This window comes from Talpa occidentalis, unplaced genomic scaffold (genome assembly GCF_014898055.3).
Source record: "Talpa occidentalis isolate TD23 unplaced genomic scaffold, MPIMG_talOcc4v2.1 talOcc4.6, whole genome shotgun sequence".
Lineage (NCBI taxonomy): Eukaryota > Metazoa > Chordata > Mammalia > Eulipotyphla > Talpidae > Talpa > Talpa occidentalis.
In genome coordinates this window covers 42,251,299-42,270,643 of record NW_023604972.1, presented here as the reverse complement: position 1 = coordinate 42,270,643, position 19,345 = coordinate 42,251,299, and the positions used below count along the sequence as shown (strand labels likewise).

Here is a 19,345-nt window from a genome sequence, read left to right as displayed (position 1 = left end):
TTGAAATTCATGTCACATCAGTTAACAAAACAGATCCATTCAATTCCCCATGAAGATTATTTTAATAATGCAAATTATAATTTTAATATTTGCCATTTAAGATATTTTCATTTATAATATTTATGTTTTAATTAAAGATATTTACTTAAACTAGCAGCACAATAGTCCTATTTGTAGGATGAATGTAAGACTTTTGTGGAAGCATTATGTGACTCAGGCTAACATGATTGTTGCTTGTCTGTCAGCAGACAACACACCCATTGAGTTACCAAGATAGGGCAAGTTAGGATTAATTCTACAGTTCAATTTTTTTTTCCCTTGGACGTGTATTTTCATGATTGTGATTTCATATATGTCTAGTAAAATTTATTTCAAAATAAGTGTTATTTAATGATACTTTGCAAAGAACAATATGATCTCTAGGAGCCATCTGAGTCCTTTATGAAAGTTTTATTGGACCTTGATCCCCTCTTCCCCTAAAAAGCCCCGCAAACTTAGTTATGGAAAACTCTTAATATATTTCTGTAGTTTGAAATGGTTCTTGAGGTCAATGCTATCTAAGGAATCTAGCAAAATAGCTAATTTAAACTAAGCATAAACTTTAGGATATATACTACTTAAATATCTATGAGGTAATTTTTTTAAATATTGATTCTTTTTGACAACATTTTATGAAATGGTGTTTTGATTCTTTACATATAACTTTGACATTAATGTTTTTAAAACTATATCTACGTTTCAGGTTATTAATAGTTTTCCAAAATACATATTCTTTTCAATTTAAGATTCATGACAGAAAACTTCCACAGCTGTGAAAATGATTTTATCTCAATCCACAAACACTTGTTCCTAAAACTTTAACATAGCTGTAGTTTTTTTTTCATTTTTCCTCTATGTAGCTATTTTGACCTTCATAATGAAGTCATTTTCTAGGTGATTTTTTTAAAGTGATCTTTAAAAATAAGAAAAACTGCTTTATAGTAATATCCAGTGTTTAGAATTAAAGGCTACAGATGAATTATTAATCTTGTTAAATTTCTTTGCTTTAAAAAAATTGTAATTTCACTTTTATGTATACTTATACCCTAGACTTGTTTAAGCTAATATGTCTTGCCCCAATAAGGATGCATACAAAATGTCCTATTTCTGAAGCTTTTGTATGTGGTGGGGGGTAAAATGAGGAGTAAACATTACTTTCCCTTTGTATATTTGGTATTTATATGCAAATTCAGGTTTTTAAGGATTGGTTTCTATACAAAATGCACTATAAAATAATTAGAAGTTTAATTTCAGGTAGATAACACAAAAATTGTGCAAGCTCACATTTTTTCCAATGTTGATATTTAGTGAAAAATCAAAATTAAGCCTAAGTGGTTTCTTTATTGAATGGCATAAATATGTATCTGTTTAATAATTACTAAAATTTAGCAAATATGGTACATACATGCTTAGGTCAGTTTAAATGAGCCAGCTTTTATTATTCTAATATTGTTTCTGTTTGCCATCGGGGATATGACAAAAATATTCTTTTCTGTTAGATCTCCCCAAATAGTAGAAATTATTCAGTTAGCAACTATTTTATTACACAGATTATATTTTTGGAACTTCAGCTAAATAAGTGAATGTTCCAATAATTTTTGCCATCTTGAGACATCGTATAATTTTATTATTGATCGAAATGAAGTGGTAGCCATTATACATTTTTGGATGAAAGAGTGATAAGATCTGATACATATTTTAAAGGCACTTGGAAGTAATATGAATCTGACTGTTATTTGAGCTTGATAAATGTTTGGTACTTTATAGAGCTAAAATATCAGCTTCAATTATTTATTTGGATATTGATAGTCTATTAGAAACGACTTGCACTTTGGCCCAATATGCTTTTTTTGTCAGTTGTCTTTCCATTAAGTTTATTTAAAATTCCTATCAACTTCAAAAATATTTTGACTTTGAGTAAAAGATATTTTTTTTCTGTCCATAATGGAATTAAACTACAAATAAAAACAGAAAGATCTCTGGAAAAATTCCCAATATATGGAAATTAAACAGCCTCCTAAAAATAACACATGCGTCAAATGGGTAAGATGAAGGGAGACCAAACAGAAATTTAAAAATATTTTTGAACTGAATGAAATGTATCAGAATCTGTGATATACAACTTTAAGCAGTACTTAGAGGGAAGTTTATAATATTAAATGTGACAGATGAAAAGAATCGTGTTCAAAAAGAAGAGCAAATTAAATAAAAGCAGGTGGAACGAAGGTGATAATACAGGTAAAAGCAGAAATCAATGAAAATGAGACAAAACAGCAATAAAATAAAACTGAAAACAATCTTTAAAAGAAATCATTAAAACTTATTGAGAAGGGCCTCCTCGGTGGCACAGCAGTTGAGCGCTGGGTTGCGAAGCTACCCGCAGCCTCTGCAGCGCCGGTTTGATCCCTGGCTGCTCCCCGGCCACCGGGCGAGAGTCCCACATGGTGCGCAGACCTCTCCTGCTGCCCGCTGCTCCCCTCAGCAGTGTACTTCGGTCCTTCTGACTGCTCTGCTCCCTGCTCTGGCTTGGTGAATTCTCTCACCCTCCCACACTTCTGACTGTACCCAGTGCTTGTATAAATAAATAAATAAATCTTTAAAAAAAAAAAAAACTATTGAGAAAGGAAAGATTGAGGGTACAGCACTATACTACACAATATTACAAGCCCCATCCATTCACATGAAGAGGTTTATAATAAGAATATTATTAACTTTGCCAACAAATTTAATGTAGATGAAATGTACAAATTCTCTGACAAAAACTATCAAAAATCACTCAGTAAATAAGTGAATATTATACTTAATTGTGAAAAGGTATTTCTAATCTCCATCAAAGAAAACTCCAAGTACAAATAGCTTTATCTGTAAATTATATGAAACAGTAAAGGGAGAAATAATGCCAGTTCTACATAAAATAAAATAGACAATGAAGGGCCTCTTCCCAATTGTGTTGTAAGAGCAGCATTACCATACCAGAACCAGAGACGTTGTATAAAGAGAAAATTTTACACCTGTGTATATTAACCTAGATACAAAAACCTAACAAAATATGAACAAGAGAATCAAGTAATATACAGACAAGACTGTATATCATGAACAAATGAATATATGCTATTATTAGGAATGCCAAGTTGTTAACATATGCTAATCAATATAATTCACTATTAACATATTCAAGAATAATCATATACTACTTTGTATAGATAAAGAAAAAGAACTTGAGAAAATTCCACGTGCACTAATAAATGAAATATCAGCAACCAGCAATATAAGAGTACCCTCTTGCCCACTGCAAGGGTGTTTTATGGGAAACAACCTTTTTCTCTGAGACTAAGAACAAAGCCGACTTGTCCATTTCATTATTTCTGTCAGTAAAGTACTGGAGATCCTAGGGAGATAAGTTAAAATAAAAAATAAAAGCTAATGAAGTAAACAAATGTTTAGTCACAAATGACCTGATTGTGTATAGTCATGGAACTTACAGAAAAGGTGATCGAGCTAATTAGTAAGATTAACATGTGTTCATATTTCTATATATTATAAATGAATATTTGGAAATGAAAATTTTCAAAACTCTAACATCAAAACAAAGATAAAGATGACAGTCTTAATGTCTAATCAATTGATTTTTGATAAAAGTGTCAGGGCACCATTTCTCAATGGAAACAGTGGTGCTTAATATTTGGAACTTCAACTCATGCTTTGCACTCTATGCAAAAGTAAATTGGATTGCAAAGGTATTGGCCAAAGTAAAATTGGATCATGAACCTAGTTATAAAATTTAAAACAAAGTTTTTAGAAGATAACAAAAAATTCTTTGGGAAATTGAGTTAAAGATATTTTAGATATGCCTCTTAAAAATAAAAAAAAATGGTTATTTGGACTTTGAATTTAAAATCTTTTCTAAAAGATACTCAAAATGAAAAAACAGGCCATCAACTTGGAGAACCTATTTGCCAACATGTCTGATCAAAGAAATTATATTTCTCAATAATGAGAAAACAGACAACCAAACAAAAATGTGAGGAATATTTCTAACAGAGCGTTTGTTAAGATACACTAGCAGTAAACACAGGGAAAGATGCTCAGTATCATTCATGGAGAATAAAATCACAATCCAATTTTATCCTAGTAGAATACAGAGGAAGAATTAAAAAAAAGGGGGGTTAAAAACTGACAGTAATAAAATGTTAGTGGAAAAATCTGACAGTTTTCTATAAGTATAAACATATACTTGATTTGGAATGTTCTCAGTTTACTCAAAGGAAATGAAAATATGTTCCCATTAACCTTCTACTCAAAAAATTCACTGATAGGGGCCTCCCCGGTGGCGCAGCGGTTGAGCGCTGGGTTGCGAAGCTGCCCGCGGCCTCTGCGGCGCCGGTTCGATCCCCGGCTGCTCCCCGGCCACCGGAGGAGGGTCCCACATGGCGTGCAGACTTCTCCTGCCGCCCGCTGCTCCCCTCAGCAGTGTACTTCGGTCCTTCTGCCTGCTCTGCTCCCCGCTCTGGCTCTGGTGAATTCTCTCACCCTCCCGCGCTTCTGACTGTACCCAGTGCATGTATAACCAAACAAACAAACCAGCAAACAAATAAATAAAGCATGCCTCTATAAAAAAAAAAAAAAATTGAAAAAAAAAAAAAATTCACTGATAAGTAGCTCAACAAATTGTGGTACATCCAGAAATAAATACATTCAGCAATAAAAAAGGAAGGAACTACTGATACATGCTATATAGCATGGATGAATCGTAAATGTGTGTGTTTATGAAAGAAGCTATACTCAGAAACAAATGGTTCCTTTAATTTTGGAAAAGAAGAAAGCAGAAAGCATGGTTTCTAGGAGCAGAGGGTAGTGGTAGGCTATTGCTTACAAAGAAAAATAGAAATTTTTGAGTCTTGGAAATACTCTTTACCCCAATAGTAGTGGAGATTTCATACTTGTATATACAGTCATACAAGTGAAAGATGGTGAATTTTATTTGCTCTGAATTACTCTTCCGTAAACCTGACATTTAACAAACTGCATACAGAAGGAAGAGAATATATTTCCCTGATTTTGTTTCTATTGAGACAAGAAATTTTACCTAATCTTAAAATACTGATATCAAAACTTTTGTAACTCATTTAAAAATAATTAGGTGTTTTGGGCCTCCCCGGTGGCGCAGAGGTTGAGCGCTGGGTTGAGAAGCTGCCCGCAGCCTCTACAGCGCCAGTTCGATCCCCGGCTGCTCCCCAGCCACCGGAGGAGGGTCCCACATGGCGCGCAGACCTCTCCTGCCGCCCGCTGCTCCCCTCAGCAGTGTACTTCTGTCCTTCTGCCTGCTCTGCTCCCTGCTTTGGTTCTGGTGAATTCTCTCACCCTCCCACACTTCTGACTGTACCCAGTGCTTGTATAAATAAATAAGTAAATCTTTTTTAAAAATAAATAAAAATAATTAGGTGTTTTATACATACTTCAAGTTGAATTATGTAAATTACCAAGTCAGTTCCATGTATCTCAAAATATTACAAATTGTTAAGCTAACTCTCCGGGAATTTTTGTTAGAATATGAAATTTCTTTATACTTCCCTTTGAAGTTATAAAGTAGTTTCTTTATCATTTATTATTTGCTAAAATCACACATTAAGGAACTACATAGTTATTTTTTTAAAGGTAAGCAATATAGATGCGGATGAACAAGTGAAAATGTAAAATTCTGTTGTTGATTTCACTCATTGATCACTATTAATAACTTGGATTTATACATCTTGAAATTTTTTGTTTGTAGTCTCATACATGCGTATGTTTTGTTTTTAAAAATCAGATATATAATTGCTTTTCAGCAGGTTGCATGTTATGTAATGTGGATAAGATTCTACATCAATATTCAGTATTCAATCAGTAAATATTTTTAGGTACTTAATATACTTAAGGCACTATTTTGGATACAAAGATAGAGCAAGGAACAAAATAGGGCCTCTGCCCAAGTTACTTATTTATATTCATATGAGAGAAAAATAATAAATTGAGGGTAAATGTTGCTATTGATACATTTCATTAAAATATAATAAAAACTAAAAAGATGAAAAGTGATAGGGAAGAATGAGTAAGAGAAGTACAATAGGTTGTTGTGTACACGCCTATAATTGTAGAGCTACTTTATTCTTAAGATAACAGATTTGACTTACTATGTTCCTGGGTATATGGGTTTATAGTTTTTTTCTGCTATAATCAATATCATAATGAACATCTTTGTACATATTTTTTTGCTATACAGGTATTTCTGTACAATAAATTCCTAGAGGGAAAATTGCATTTTTCAATGTTGCTTTTAGATTCTGCCAAATTATCTTCCAAAACTTTGGTCATTGTATGTTAGTTTATGGAAAATAGTACCTCATTTTAATTTATATTTACCAAATTCCCAGTGATGTTGAGCATATTTATTAACCATTTGTTATTTCTCCTATAAATTGTCTGTTCACACCATTTTGCCCATTGTGGGGTTTATTTCTTACTAACATTTTAGAAATTCTTTATAATTCTGTTTGTAATATATACATCATATTTTATAATATTTTCTTCAGTCCTGTCAATTATCTTACTTTATGGAATCCTTGGATTTTTCATTTGTATGCTGTCAGTGTTTTTCTTACCAGCATCTGAGTTTTATCTTTCCAGAACAGCTTTCTTATAGTAATTTAGTTTCTTATATTTTCTGTTACTACTTTAGTTGTATTCATTTTTCTGGTAGGTTTTAATTCATCTGGAATTTTTAAAATATTTTCTGTGGTAGGATATAACTTTTTTTCTAGTTTCATAACCATTATCCCAAAATAGTTTACTGAATAATGTCTCTCTCCCACCCCGCCAGTGATTCAAAATTCCATCTTTATCATATTTTCAGAGTCCAAACTATATGTATTCTGGATTTATACTCTACTGTTTTGGTTATTGTCATTTTTTATTTGACATCTGGTAGGACATCCCCCCTATTGTCCTTTTCAAAAAATTTTTGGCAATTTCTGTGTATTTTCTCTTCCAGATGAACTTTAGAATCAACATGTCAAGTTCCATTAAAAATCCCTTTGGGATTTTGATTGGAAGTGCATTGAATTTACAGATTAATTTGGGGAGAATTGACATCTTTACACTATTGACTCTTCCCATCCAGGAACATGGTATGCCTCTCCATTTCTTCAGGTGTTCTTTTATGTCCGTTAGTAAAGTTTTATAGTATTTTTCATGTAGGTCTTACACTTTTCTTGTTAGGTTTATTCCTGGATATTTTGTAGTTTTTGTTGTTACTGTGAATTACATCTTTTCTTCCATTTTATATTTTATTTTTCAATTTATTATTGCTAGTACTTAGGAATTCTGTTAATTTTTGTGTGTTTCCTCTTTTAGTTTTCAATTGATTCTTGCAATTACTAAGATGATTATTATCTGCAAATGATGGTATTTTATCATTCCCTTTTTTCAGTGCTTATATTCCTGTCTAGGTTTTGCTTGTTTGTTTTTCCAGTCTTATTATATTGATTACATTGATTAATCAACTATTCACTACTAGATTTGATTTGGGCATCGTTCATGATTTAAATGAACTGCTTCTAAGTTTTTAACTTTTGTATTTATAAATGTCTTAAATTTCTGGTAGAAAACAGCAGCAAAAATGTTTTCTTGGCTTAACAAATATTCCACGGACATTGGAATATTTGGACATTGATTTATTGCTTGTTTTTGTTGAGACTATGCATATTCTTTTCACCTGTAGTGTTTCAGTATAGTGAATTTCATTAACACATTTACTAATATGGTCATATTTTTCATTTTAAATATTCAGCAAGTATTTATTTGGATATTGCATAATGTCAGGATCTTTGCGACACATTGATGATGACAGTAGCTAAGTCTAATGGTTTCTCTCTCTTTAATACAAAGAAGAATGGTCATAAGCAGATAAGTACAAGATAATTTTAGGCTATAATAGTACTATGGAGGAAATAATAGGGTGATGAGGTAGAGAAAGGAGACTTCCCCCTTTAGTAGTATTGTCTGTGAGGGTAAAATGTAAACTTCGGCCTGGAGAATAAAACACTGGGAAAGGCATTTCAAGAAGGAAAATATCACTATTTCTCTATGTACAATAAGTTGCATATATTTAGTTTTCTTTTATTCTTTTTCTGTAGGTATGATAACATTTTATACAACTGCTGAATTTAATTTGCTAATGATATGTTTTATTTGTTTAGTGTTTTTTGCTGTTGTTTAGTTTTGCTAATTAGGCTTACTTATGCTTATGAGCTAGGGGGTTTTCCAGACTTTGTAAATACTGTAAAACTCTTCCTACTGAAGCATAAATTTATGATTATCCTAAGATTTCCATTGTGTTCTTTTCAGTTAATTTTGAGTAATTCCTTTTCTTAGAATACTGTCCACTTTGTGTGGACTTTTACATTTATTGGTTTATAGTTGTGCTCAATTTACAATTTTAGTGATTTATGTTTTCTTTCATTCGTTTTTTAATAATTAGAATTTGCCTAAGGTGTGTCTCTTTCTTGCTAAACTAATCCAGGAAGTAGTTTTTTATTTTATTAATTACTTCTGTATCTCTTCTTTGTTTATATACTTATATTGATATTTTGGCTTGTATTTTACTTTTGAAATTTTATTTTATGTATTTAAATCTTCTGCCTAGTGAATATATTTAAGGTTCTGTGTTTTTCTTTAAGAATAGCTGTGGTTAAATCACAATTTCTTTTTTTAAGTTTTCAAGTAAATGTCATCCATTTATTGCTAATTTTAGTTTCTTTTAGCTTTATGAGCCATGAATGTAACTTGTATTCTTTTTTTTTTTTTTTTTTCAATTTGTTGAGATTTTCCTTTGCTTAAAATATGTTGGATTTGTAAGTGTTTCGGAAAAAAATCTATCCTGTGTTCATGATATGCTAAGTGTCTGTTTTACTATGAAGTATAAGTATAGTTTATAAATTCTGTTTCTGGATGTTCAATATCTTTGCTTACTTTCATTTTCTGAGATAGGCTTGTGAAAGTTTCCAACTGAGTTGTGTGAATTTTCAAAAAGTTGCTTATATTTCTGTCATTTTTACTTTATATATTCCTATGTTATATTGTTCAAAGCAGGAGTTAAAATGTACACATCCTCTTGGTTTAGTGTATCTATTATCATTACATTTTTTTTATTTAATGCTTTCTGTTTTGAATTCTTTATTGACTTACTAATAATGGCATCCTTAACTAACATTGTTTTTCATACCCGTTTCACTTTCATAATCTTTTGACTAAAAATTTTAGACATCTCTTCTTATAATCAATAGTGTATAGTTGAATTTTGCCCTTTCTTAAATCCTAATCTGTATCTCATTTTTAAAATTTTGCCCTTTAAGAAAATTTTTTTCACTTGCATTTATTTTCTCTTCGTCTTTTGATCTTTGGTCTTTTTGCTAACATTTACGTTAATGGCAAAGATGGTGTATCTTTTGCTACTCTCCCCCCATACACACACACAAACACACTTGGCATTAGCTGCATTTATTGAGTTACTTTAGTATGTTGTTTCTTTCCCATTTTAAAAGCTATGTTTTATTCTTGTTCTTCAAGGCATGAATTGTATTAAACAGTGTTTGTAACTAATTGTTCCCTTTCCTTGAACATAGACTTTTGGATTCATTTTGTTATTGAAGGTATACATTCTGTAAAACTCAGAGAATCATATCATTCAATTCTGGCTTTCCTGTTATTTAATTATGAAATGTTAGTTATGTGTTTATATTATAATGTGTTTTTACTTTTGTAGTTCTAAGGAATCTTTTATTACAACTACCTGAAAAAAGTGTTAAATATAGATTATGTTACACGAGTTATTTTCCCTGCTTAGTTTTTATGATTTGGAAACTGTCCTTTTCTTGAATTCATTTTGTTATTGAAGGTATACATTTTCTAAAATTCAGGAAATGTGTTTTTTAAAATTTCAGAGTTCTTATATATTTAAAACGTATTTTTATTCTACAGTTTTTCTTTCACAATGTGTACTTCAGAACTTTAAATTACACAATTTGTAGCACCTGGTTGTTACTTAGGCAGTCTGGTAAGCCCTACTCCCCCTCCTGGAATGCTTATGGCTTCATGTCCTTGGAATTCTGAAATTTCACCAGGTTATATTTATGGTGGTTTGTATATCTTTATATGTGCATTTTTAAAAACATCTCAAAAGAATCATTTTATGATCCATGATGAATAAATGATATATTCCAGAGACAGACTAAATTTATAATTATGTCTTATTATTGATAGAGCTTGAGGGAAATTTTGGAAATAATGTATATAATTAACATAAGTTTAAAATTAATTTAAAAATTTTTTCCCATTGAACTGTGATTTCATATTGAGTTGTTGCAGGCAGATAAGTACTTTGAAGCATAAGAAATCATATTTTGTATTAGCTTTATGAGAATAATGCTATATTGTTAATCTTTATTATATCACTGATTTCTTAGCACATTTCTAGATCTTAACTAAAAAATTTTTAGAGGGATAGGTGAGTACTCACCTATGAAAGAATATAGGAGTAAATCAATATTTTCTTTAATTGAAAGTTAAATTTATTTTTATTCATGTTCACTTTAGTGTCATTTATTTTAATCATAGGATTCTGATACTATAATGAGTCATACTGTTAACTGACATTCTTTTTCAAGAAGAACTAAAGTGTGTTTTTATTTTATTTTAATGTAAGTATAGATCAGTGTTAATTGTCTCTAATGAAATTTTTATCTGAATAAAAAAATTTAAATCAATTATTTTTAGAATTATTTGCTCTCTATTAAGCACTATAGTTTTTAACTGGCATTTACTCTGAGACTGTAAAAAATGCAGCTTTAAGGACTATGTATAAAGGAGAGTAACTTAAGATGCTTATATTCAAAAAATTAGAAGAACAAATACCACTTTATCTAAGCTTGTTTGAATAATTTTAAAAAATCATTGATACTAGGAATTTAGTGTTACAAGCTTACCATAGACTCAAATTATAGGCAGCATATTAAGAACTTTATATGCAACAGGTATTTTCATAGTTTTAATACCAAGATTCAAAAATTCTTGTTGCTGTGAGCTATGTTTACATAGCCTGTTCTCTGGATGTCACCAAATATGTGATGACACTTGAGTTATATAATTGAGTCCATGGTGCTAGCTTCAGGTAATTTCCTTTTTATTTTTTTAAAGATTTATTTATTTATGCATACAAGAAGTGGGGTACAGGCCAGCGGTGTGGGGGTGAGGGGACTCACAAGAGTGGTGAGCAGAACAAGCGGATCTACTGAAATACACTGCTTGAGGGGAGCAGCGGGTGAGACAGGAGAGGTCTGCTGTGCCATGTGGGTCACCTCCCTAGCCAGGGATCGAATTTGTGCTGTAGTGGCTGCAGATAGCTTCATAGTGCTGTGTCCTAACCCCTTGCACCACCATGGAGGACCCTGGCTTCAAGTCATCTCAATGAATATTATGTCATACAAATGACAAACCTAGTCATTAAAATAAAACCTTGATATTTACTAAAGTAAAAAATATATATATATATACTAAAACTTCATCACAATCCCTTCTTTTTGAGGAATTTTATTGCATCAATTGATTTAAAAACATTGAAATGTTAAGTATGATGAATTTTGTGCCTTTCTCCTGGGGCAAATGTGGGAGTTCATTGTTATTCTAAAACCCTTTTTAATATAGTCAAGATCCAGATTATCTTTCTTGAAACACAGATTATCATCTTGAAATCTAAGTTACCAACTTGAAATGTAACAAAACATGAGCAGAGTAGTGTTTCCAGAACCACAGAAAGTTAATAAATTTATGTATAGGTATGGGATGGGAGAACAGGGGGAGTGTTAAAAGCAAAAAAGTACAAATTCTGGAGTTGAGCATTCTCATTTTTTAAAGTATGTTTATTCTCAGAGACTCAGCCATTTTTTAGTCATCACCTAGGCAATTGTTCACGTAACATTGAAGTGCCTACCTGGTTTCTTTGTCTTTACTGTTACTTCTATTTAAAAGTATCTTTCATATGGTCTTCAATTATTATTCTAAACTGGTTGTTTATCTTTGATGCTTAAACTATATAAATTCTGAACTTCTCGGCACAATATTGAACAGCCTCAGCTTCTTAAAGTATTACTCCTTTTACCACTCATTCAGAATTATTTTTTCTCCTAGTCTGTGTAATCACTGTTATAGTATCTGTTCTGTATTTTTTTTAATTCTTGTTAAAAGTGTTTGCACATGGAATTATCTTTATCTTTGTGGAAGGCATTGATTCTAATAAAATCATTTTTGCTTTTCTGTTCTTTTGCCTGGCCTACTGCGTTGTACATCTGTAATTGGTTGTCAATATTTGTTAAATTGAATGGAGTTTGTATATGATATATTGTTAATTGGGATATACTATATCCCAATCTGTGGAACACTTAGTATACTACACTACAAAATGGACTCTGCTATTTTATAATATGATAATGATAATATATGTATTTTGAAGAGGAGTTAGTTTGAAATGTAATGTTAATGTTCACAGTCCAGATGGCTTTCCAGGTTTTCATGTGACTGAGTTTTGCATATAGAAGGATTTGGGAGTAACATTAGTGGCATAAGCAAATCCATTCTACTCTGACAACTGTTGAAAGACTTGGTTTTCATTATTAAGTATTTGTGTTAAGTTTATTTTGGGGAGAAGGTGAAAAGGAATTTTTTTTTTTAAATGTAAATTGTATTGCTGTTAAATAATGATTTATGGCAAATTCCTGATTCTATTTCCATATACTGTAGCAGATAGCTTTAAAAGATGGCTTTTTCTTGCCTAACCAAGCAGTTTTCTATACCATCTTAATACTCAGAATATATTCATATTTCTTCCCTTATCTTGAAAATTTCAAATGAGATCTGTATTATTTTGCTTGTTGTGCCTTTGTGGTCTCTTTAATTTAGAACAGTTCTTCCTTTTACTTTCTCTTTTTTCCCCCCAAATATTCCACATTTCAGATTCATCTATTTTCTTTTATTTCTTTCACTCGGTGATTCTAACTTTCTCTTTTCCCTGGGTTGTTTTCCTTTGTTTTTGTTTTTCCTCCAAGGAGACATTTGGCAATGTCTGGAGATATTTTTGGTGTTACATACAACCTGTGGGAGGGTTGCTACTGGCATCTACTGGGTTAGATGCCAAGGATGCTGTTAAACATCCTGAAGTTCATTGGACAATCCCCAGCAAGAAGGAATTTTCTAAACCCAAAATATCGATAGTACCAAGATTGAAAAAGCAATTTAATATGTTCCTATAATTTGTCTTCATAATTTTATATAGTGGAAATTATTTCTAAGGACTGTAGAGATTATTGTTTATTTTGAGGGGGTAAGAACACTTCACAGGTGGTGCTATATATTTTATGTTGCATAAATTTAGGGGCATATTATGTTTAATTTTTTCACTTTTAATAAATAATAGCTAAATGGTAACAACTTTTTCCTAAATACAGAACTTGAAGCCAGCTTTTCTAGAGCAGTGCGAAACAACCACTTTTTACCCCAGCATGGAAATTTCTAGTTAATTGGTAACTGGTCTCTTGGTGCTAGATATTTAGAACCAGCATTCTCTAACAAGAAACTGAACTTGGTGATTTCTAAGACTCTTGCATTTATTTCTTTTTTTAAGGAATGGAACATTTATCTTAGTTTTTTCAGTAGAACTCTAACAGAAGATTCTTAACTTTGCATTTTGAAGGTTCTTTATAATAGATGAGAATTTGATGCACTATTTCATAAAATTTCCACCTAGTCAAAACAACACATCCAAAATAGTTTAAGTAAAACTTAAATTTTCTTGCTTTGAATATTGATTATTTTATAGGTTATTTTCCTTAGAGAATGAATTTAATGAGCACACCCTTTCCATTCCCCTTCATGGGAGTTATACATTTCATTTAAAGTAATTGTTTCAAAGTATATGAATTTCGTATTCAGACCATATTTAATATTCCAGAGCTTGGGTGTGATTAAAAATGAAAATCTTTTTCTGTAGAAATAGCATATTTAAACTGAGTTAGATTTCAGAGGGAAAATGCATTTTCATTTTTTTTAAAGATTTATTTATGCATACATGAACTGGGGTACAGGCCAGAGGTGCAGGGGCAGGGGTGAGAGGATTCACCAGAGACAGAGTGGGGAACAGAACAGGCAGATTGACTGAAATACACTGCTGAGGCGAGCAATGGGCAAGTCAGGAAGGTCTGCTGTACCATGTGGGTAGCTCCCTGGCTGGGGATTGAACTTGTGCTGCAGTGGCTGTGGATAGCTTCATAAGTCACGTGTTAACCCCTTGCGCCACCAGGGAGGCCCTGCATTTTCATTTTTAATATGAGTTAACCTTGCTTGAGAACATGTAGAGAGGCATATACCTCTAAATGCCTTTACATTTTAAATAGGGGATTACTTATTTTTTGTTGTTTTAGATTTTTTTATGCATACAAGAACTGGGGTGTAGGCCAGAGATGTAGGGGTGAGAGGATTCACCAGAGACAGAGTGGGGAGCAGAACAGGAGGATTAGACTGAAATATACTGCTGAGAGGAGCAGCAGGCAAGACAGGAGAGGTCTACTGAGCCATGTGGGTTAGGTTCCTGGCTGGGGAATCCAGCTTATGCCTCAGTGACTGGCGGTAGCTTGATAGTGTTGAGACTTTAACACCTGCGCCACCAGGGAGGCCTGGGATTACTTATTTTTGTATTTTTATAAGATTGCATCTCCTTTTGTGTCTTCACTTATTCTGGAATGTAGCACAAAAATATCTACAGTTGGGCAAAGAGCGGTAGATGTTAAAGGTGGTCGTTCTACTTCCTCTTCGTATCTCCTACAGATCTTTTTTCTCTTTACCTTATGTTCTTAGTACCCTGTTCATTTTTGTACATACTTGAGCATTCTCCTTAAAGAAAGTAAGTTCCTAGGTGATAGGATTGATTTTAAACATTTCTGTATCTCCTCCCCCAAGGGTAGTGAACAGTATCTCTTATATCTGTAAGAATATACTTTAAATTTATTTTTTGCAACAGCCCTTATCCAAATATGCTTCAGCCTTTTAGAATCTGAAAGGGAAGGTTTCCTGTGCCATCGTTTGTTTATTCAAGAGTTATTTGAATCCCGAACAAGTGTTAAGCATGGTTCTAGTTGCCAAGTGTGTATCAGTGAGCCAAAGTCCCTTTGACTTTCCATGGAACTGAGAAAGACTGTAATGTAAATACATAATAATATATCCAGTGTGATAAATCTATGTAAAAAGTTATGCAGAAAAAGGGTCTAGAAATGACTAAGAGATTTGCTAAAGTCTTACAGATAATAACTGAAGCACTATTGTACTTAGGTCTTAAAATCCCAATAGTATTAGGTTTAATATCTTGAAAATTGAAATTTCTTTATTAATCTTTAACTGGAAGTAGAGGAGGATTTGTGAGGAGGATTTAATTGATTTGTGTGCCTTTTTTTCCATCTTAGTATCTTTCTTTAAAAGCTATACATAGAATTTCATAGTCATATGAAGTTGCTGAATTTTTCGTGTAGTAAGAACACTGGACTTAAAAATCAACATAAGACTTGGAGAAGTTTAAAGTGAATAAGAAAACATATTTGTGCATTTAATGTCCCTCATGAAGAAGTTGAAATCCAGTTTTCTTAGTAAATTTTCATCAAGATTAGTTAAGATACAACATGGCAAAGAAGACTTTGTTAGAAAATCACTTCTGATTATAACTTGATGGTTTTTCTGATTAACTTCTAACTTTGTAATTTTTTTCCTATGATAAAAAAATCTTAACATAGAGAAATTTTATATTTTTCTGCCAGTGCTACATTCTTCCTCCTTTTCTGTTATACAAATTAGTTGTTTTGGTTACAATGCTTTTTATTTTATTCTTTCTGTGTGCAGCATCTCCTTTGAAAGGTTTTAGTACCTATAATCTGTTCTTTGGATTTGGCATGTAACTATACTGTACTCTTTGGGATCTTTGGTTTTCTCAAGCTTTAATCTAAAATATTTAACTTTTCATCTCTTTACCTGTGTTCATTATTTTATTTCCATTGTTTTCTTTTGTCTTTCTTCATTAGGTTGAAAATCTATAGATGTTTTTACACCAAAAAATTCTTCAAGATGCAGCTCTGTCTTTACAAAGACTCACTTTCTGTACCATTATTGAGGATAGGAAGGTTTTTACCATGCTATAATTTTGAGCCATATCTTACTGTCCAATCTGTGCCTCAGATCTGCTTTCTAACGTGTAGCATTTAGGCTTTTGTTAACACCTTTAAAAATAATTTAAAATAAAATACTGGATGGTCTCACTCATAGCAGGAATCTACAAAACTTAAATAAGAGACCAGGAAAAAGAATAACTATAAGAAAGTAAAAATCAAAATCAACAAACAACTATGAACCAGAGACACTCTGGGGGTGGGGGGGGGGTGGAGGGATTGGGGTCAAAATAAGGGGTTGCAATTCTATGGGGAATATAAAAATAAAATTAAAATTAAAAAAAATTTAAAATATTTTAAAAATTCATTTTGTCCCTTAACTCCCTGATACCATACACGTTGTTGCTAACTGACTGAAGTTAATACACTGCAGAATTTTACACAATTTTTCAAAATATTATTTTGAAAAAGATTATTTTCAGAGTATTCTATTTGTATTTGAAACATTAGAAATCGGAAATTTTAGAAAATTCATTTATTTAGAAAATTTATGCTAAACTGCGTTAGTTTAATAGAAATTTGGAGATAATTGTTATTTCCCCCCAAGTCTAATATTTAAGTTAAATATGTGTTGATTAAATATATCAGTTATGCATGAGTACTGGATGTGTAACTTTCAAAGATAGAACAGTAGTAGTGTTTTTCTTAGTCCTGACATCTATAGATTATGCCTGTGTGTAGTTGTATTCTAGGTTAATTACTTTTTTATATATTTTAGTTATTTCAATGTTAGGTGCACCTTAGATTTTTGAAGTAAATTTTTCTTGATTATCTTACATAGTGGATTTTTTTTTTTTTCCTCAAAGATTTTTTTATTTATTTATTTATACAAGCACTGGGTACAGTAAGAAGCACGGGAGGGTGAAATAATTCACCAGAGCCAGAGCGAGGAACAGAACAGGCAGACTGACGAAGTACACTGCTGAGGGGAGCAGTGGGCACGGCAGGAGAGGTCTGCATACCATGTGGGACCCTCGCAGGCAGCCAGGGATTGAACCGGCGCTGCAGAGGCTGCGGGCAGCTTCGCAGTCTAGCGCTTAACCGCTGCACCACCAGGGGAGACCCCATAGTGGATATTTTATATAACAGCAACTTTTTATCAACAAATAGATAAGAAAATATTTTAACATCTGTAAGTATTATTATGATAAAACATACCCAAAAAAATTTTCCCCCTTCTTGGGAGTTTGTAATTTTCTAATATTTTCAATTTCTTTTAATTGAATCTGCTATATATTACTATATTGAGTCGTTCTCAGTGGACGGTATGCAGTCCCCTCGGGGTCTCACAGATGTCCAAGGATTCCCCTCAGGGTCTCAGGATGTCCAAGAGGCAGAAGTATCTTTATCATGCTACTAACATGTTATTTACCCTTTTTTAAAAACTGTTGACATTTACACTGGTGGCATAAGCAATAATAGGTAAAACTGCTTGCCCCTTAGTCAAGGCCATGGCAGAAAATTGTACTAGTATCATTGTATTATTCACAACCACATACAGATAAAAAAGAAAACAAAACATTTTTTCACCTTCAGTATAAGCTTAAGAACCAGATTTATGGTAATGAGCAACATGTAACATCTAATATATATAGATGCTGAATTATAATGATCTACTCTAGAAACCTATATAATGTTATAATCAATGTTACTTGATGAAACCATAAATACTAATTTTATAAAATCTCTGTTTTTGAATGCATATATTTTTAGTATTTCTATGACAATATGAAATGTACACATAAAGCAATTCTGCATATGAAAAAGTATGGTATTTAGAGAAAAACGTACTTGTGCAATTTTTTTTTTTTTTTGAGATGCAAGGTAAATAAACTTCATAAAATGCCATATTTGCTGGAGAATAGAACTGACAGACACAAAGCTTTATCAAATTTGGGTATTTGACAAACATTTTCAGAAATTACTGAAGTGAGCATGTTATTTTAAAGAAAACTATTAGCAGAAAGTATTTGTGGCCTGTGATAGTAAAACTTTCAAGCATAAATTAGAATTCTAGAAATTTTGTCTAATATTGAATTTTCTATACTTAAAGGCTTTTCTTTAAGTATTAAATCAGTAGTGATGGTTGTAGCTGATATAATTTTTGTTACTGTAATTTTATTTTGAATATGGCAAATATTAGTAAGTACAACCCTTATGAAGTTCTTGTGGGCACAGTGCTTTAGTGTATAAAGGGATCCCGAGAGCAAAATATTATACACTGATTTTTAGGTCCTCTACCAAGGAGTCAAAGATTTCACAACAAGCATTAGCCTCTTATCTCCTCTCCCCTACCCTCACCATACTCAATTAAAATTGAAAAGAATGCATATGATTTCAGTTTAAAAAAATTAAACTGTGTTAGTAATACATTGCTAAATTCTATAAATATAATTTTCTCCTTTATTTGAACAGTGGACTTCTTATATCCCTTTAAATTTATTTAGGATTACATTGTATTTGTCATTGATGTTTACATTTAAATATTTTTTCTTTCTTTTTCTTCTGTTTCTCTTCCCTTTTTCTCTCCCCCCCCCTTTTTTTTTTTCCTATTTGTTTTATAGGTGGAGTCTTTTATTTTGGATCAGGATGATTTGGAAAATCCAATGTTGGAAACAGCTTCCAAGTTGCTCTTGTCAGGTACTGCAGATGGTGCAGACCTCAGGACAGTAGATCCAGAAACACAGGCTAGACTAGAAGCTTTACTAGAAGCTGCAGGTATGTCTGAAAACTCTCTAATTGTAGTAAATCCACCTATTTTTCAAGTTATACATAATTCTAATGAAAATTATTATAAACATATGGTCTTGGATATGTAATATTCTATTCATAAAGATCATCAGATTACTTTCTAGAGAATTATATATATATCATTTGATTAAATCATATTGTCATTGCTAGAGTAAAATCTCCATGCTGCTGTCAATATTATAAAGAGGGTCTTCTTATAGCCAGTTTTCATTAGACCCAAATTTAATGTTTGTAGATTTACTCACTTGGTAAATGTATCTGTA

The 19,345-nt window shown here is 31.9% G+C and overlaps 1 protein-coding gene across 5 annotated transcripts in view; it reads left to right on the top strand.

The window, feature by feature from the left end:
- Nucleotides 1–19,345, top strand: part of ANKRD17 (ankyrin repeat domain 17) — a 145,658-nt gene that overhangs the window by 51,431 nt on the left and 74,882 nt on the right. For all 5 annotated transcript variants that reach the window (XM_054688001.1, XM_054687999.1, XM_054688002.1 and 2 more), the window contains exon 2: nt 18,896–19,049. In XM_054688001.1, the coding sequence (XP_054543976.1) occupies nt 18,896–19,049 (154 nt within the window). The remainder of the gene's footprint in view (nt 1–18,895; nt 19,050–19,345) is intronic.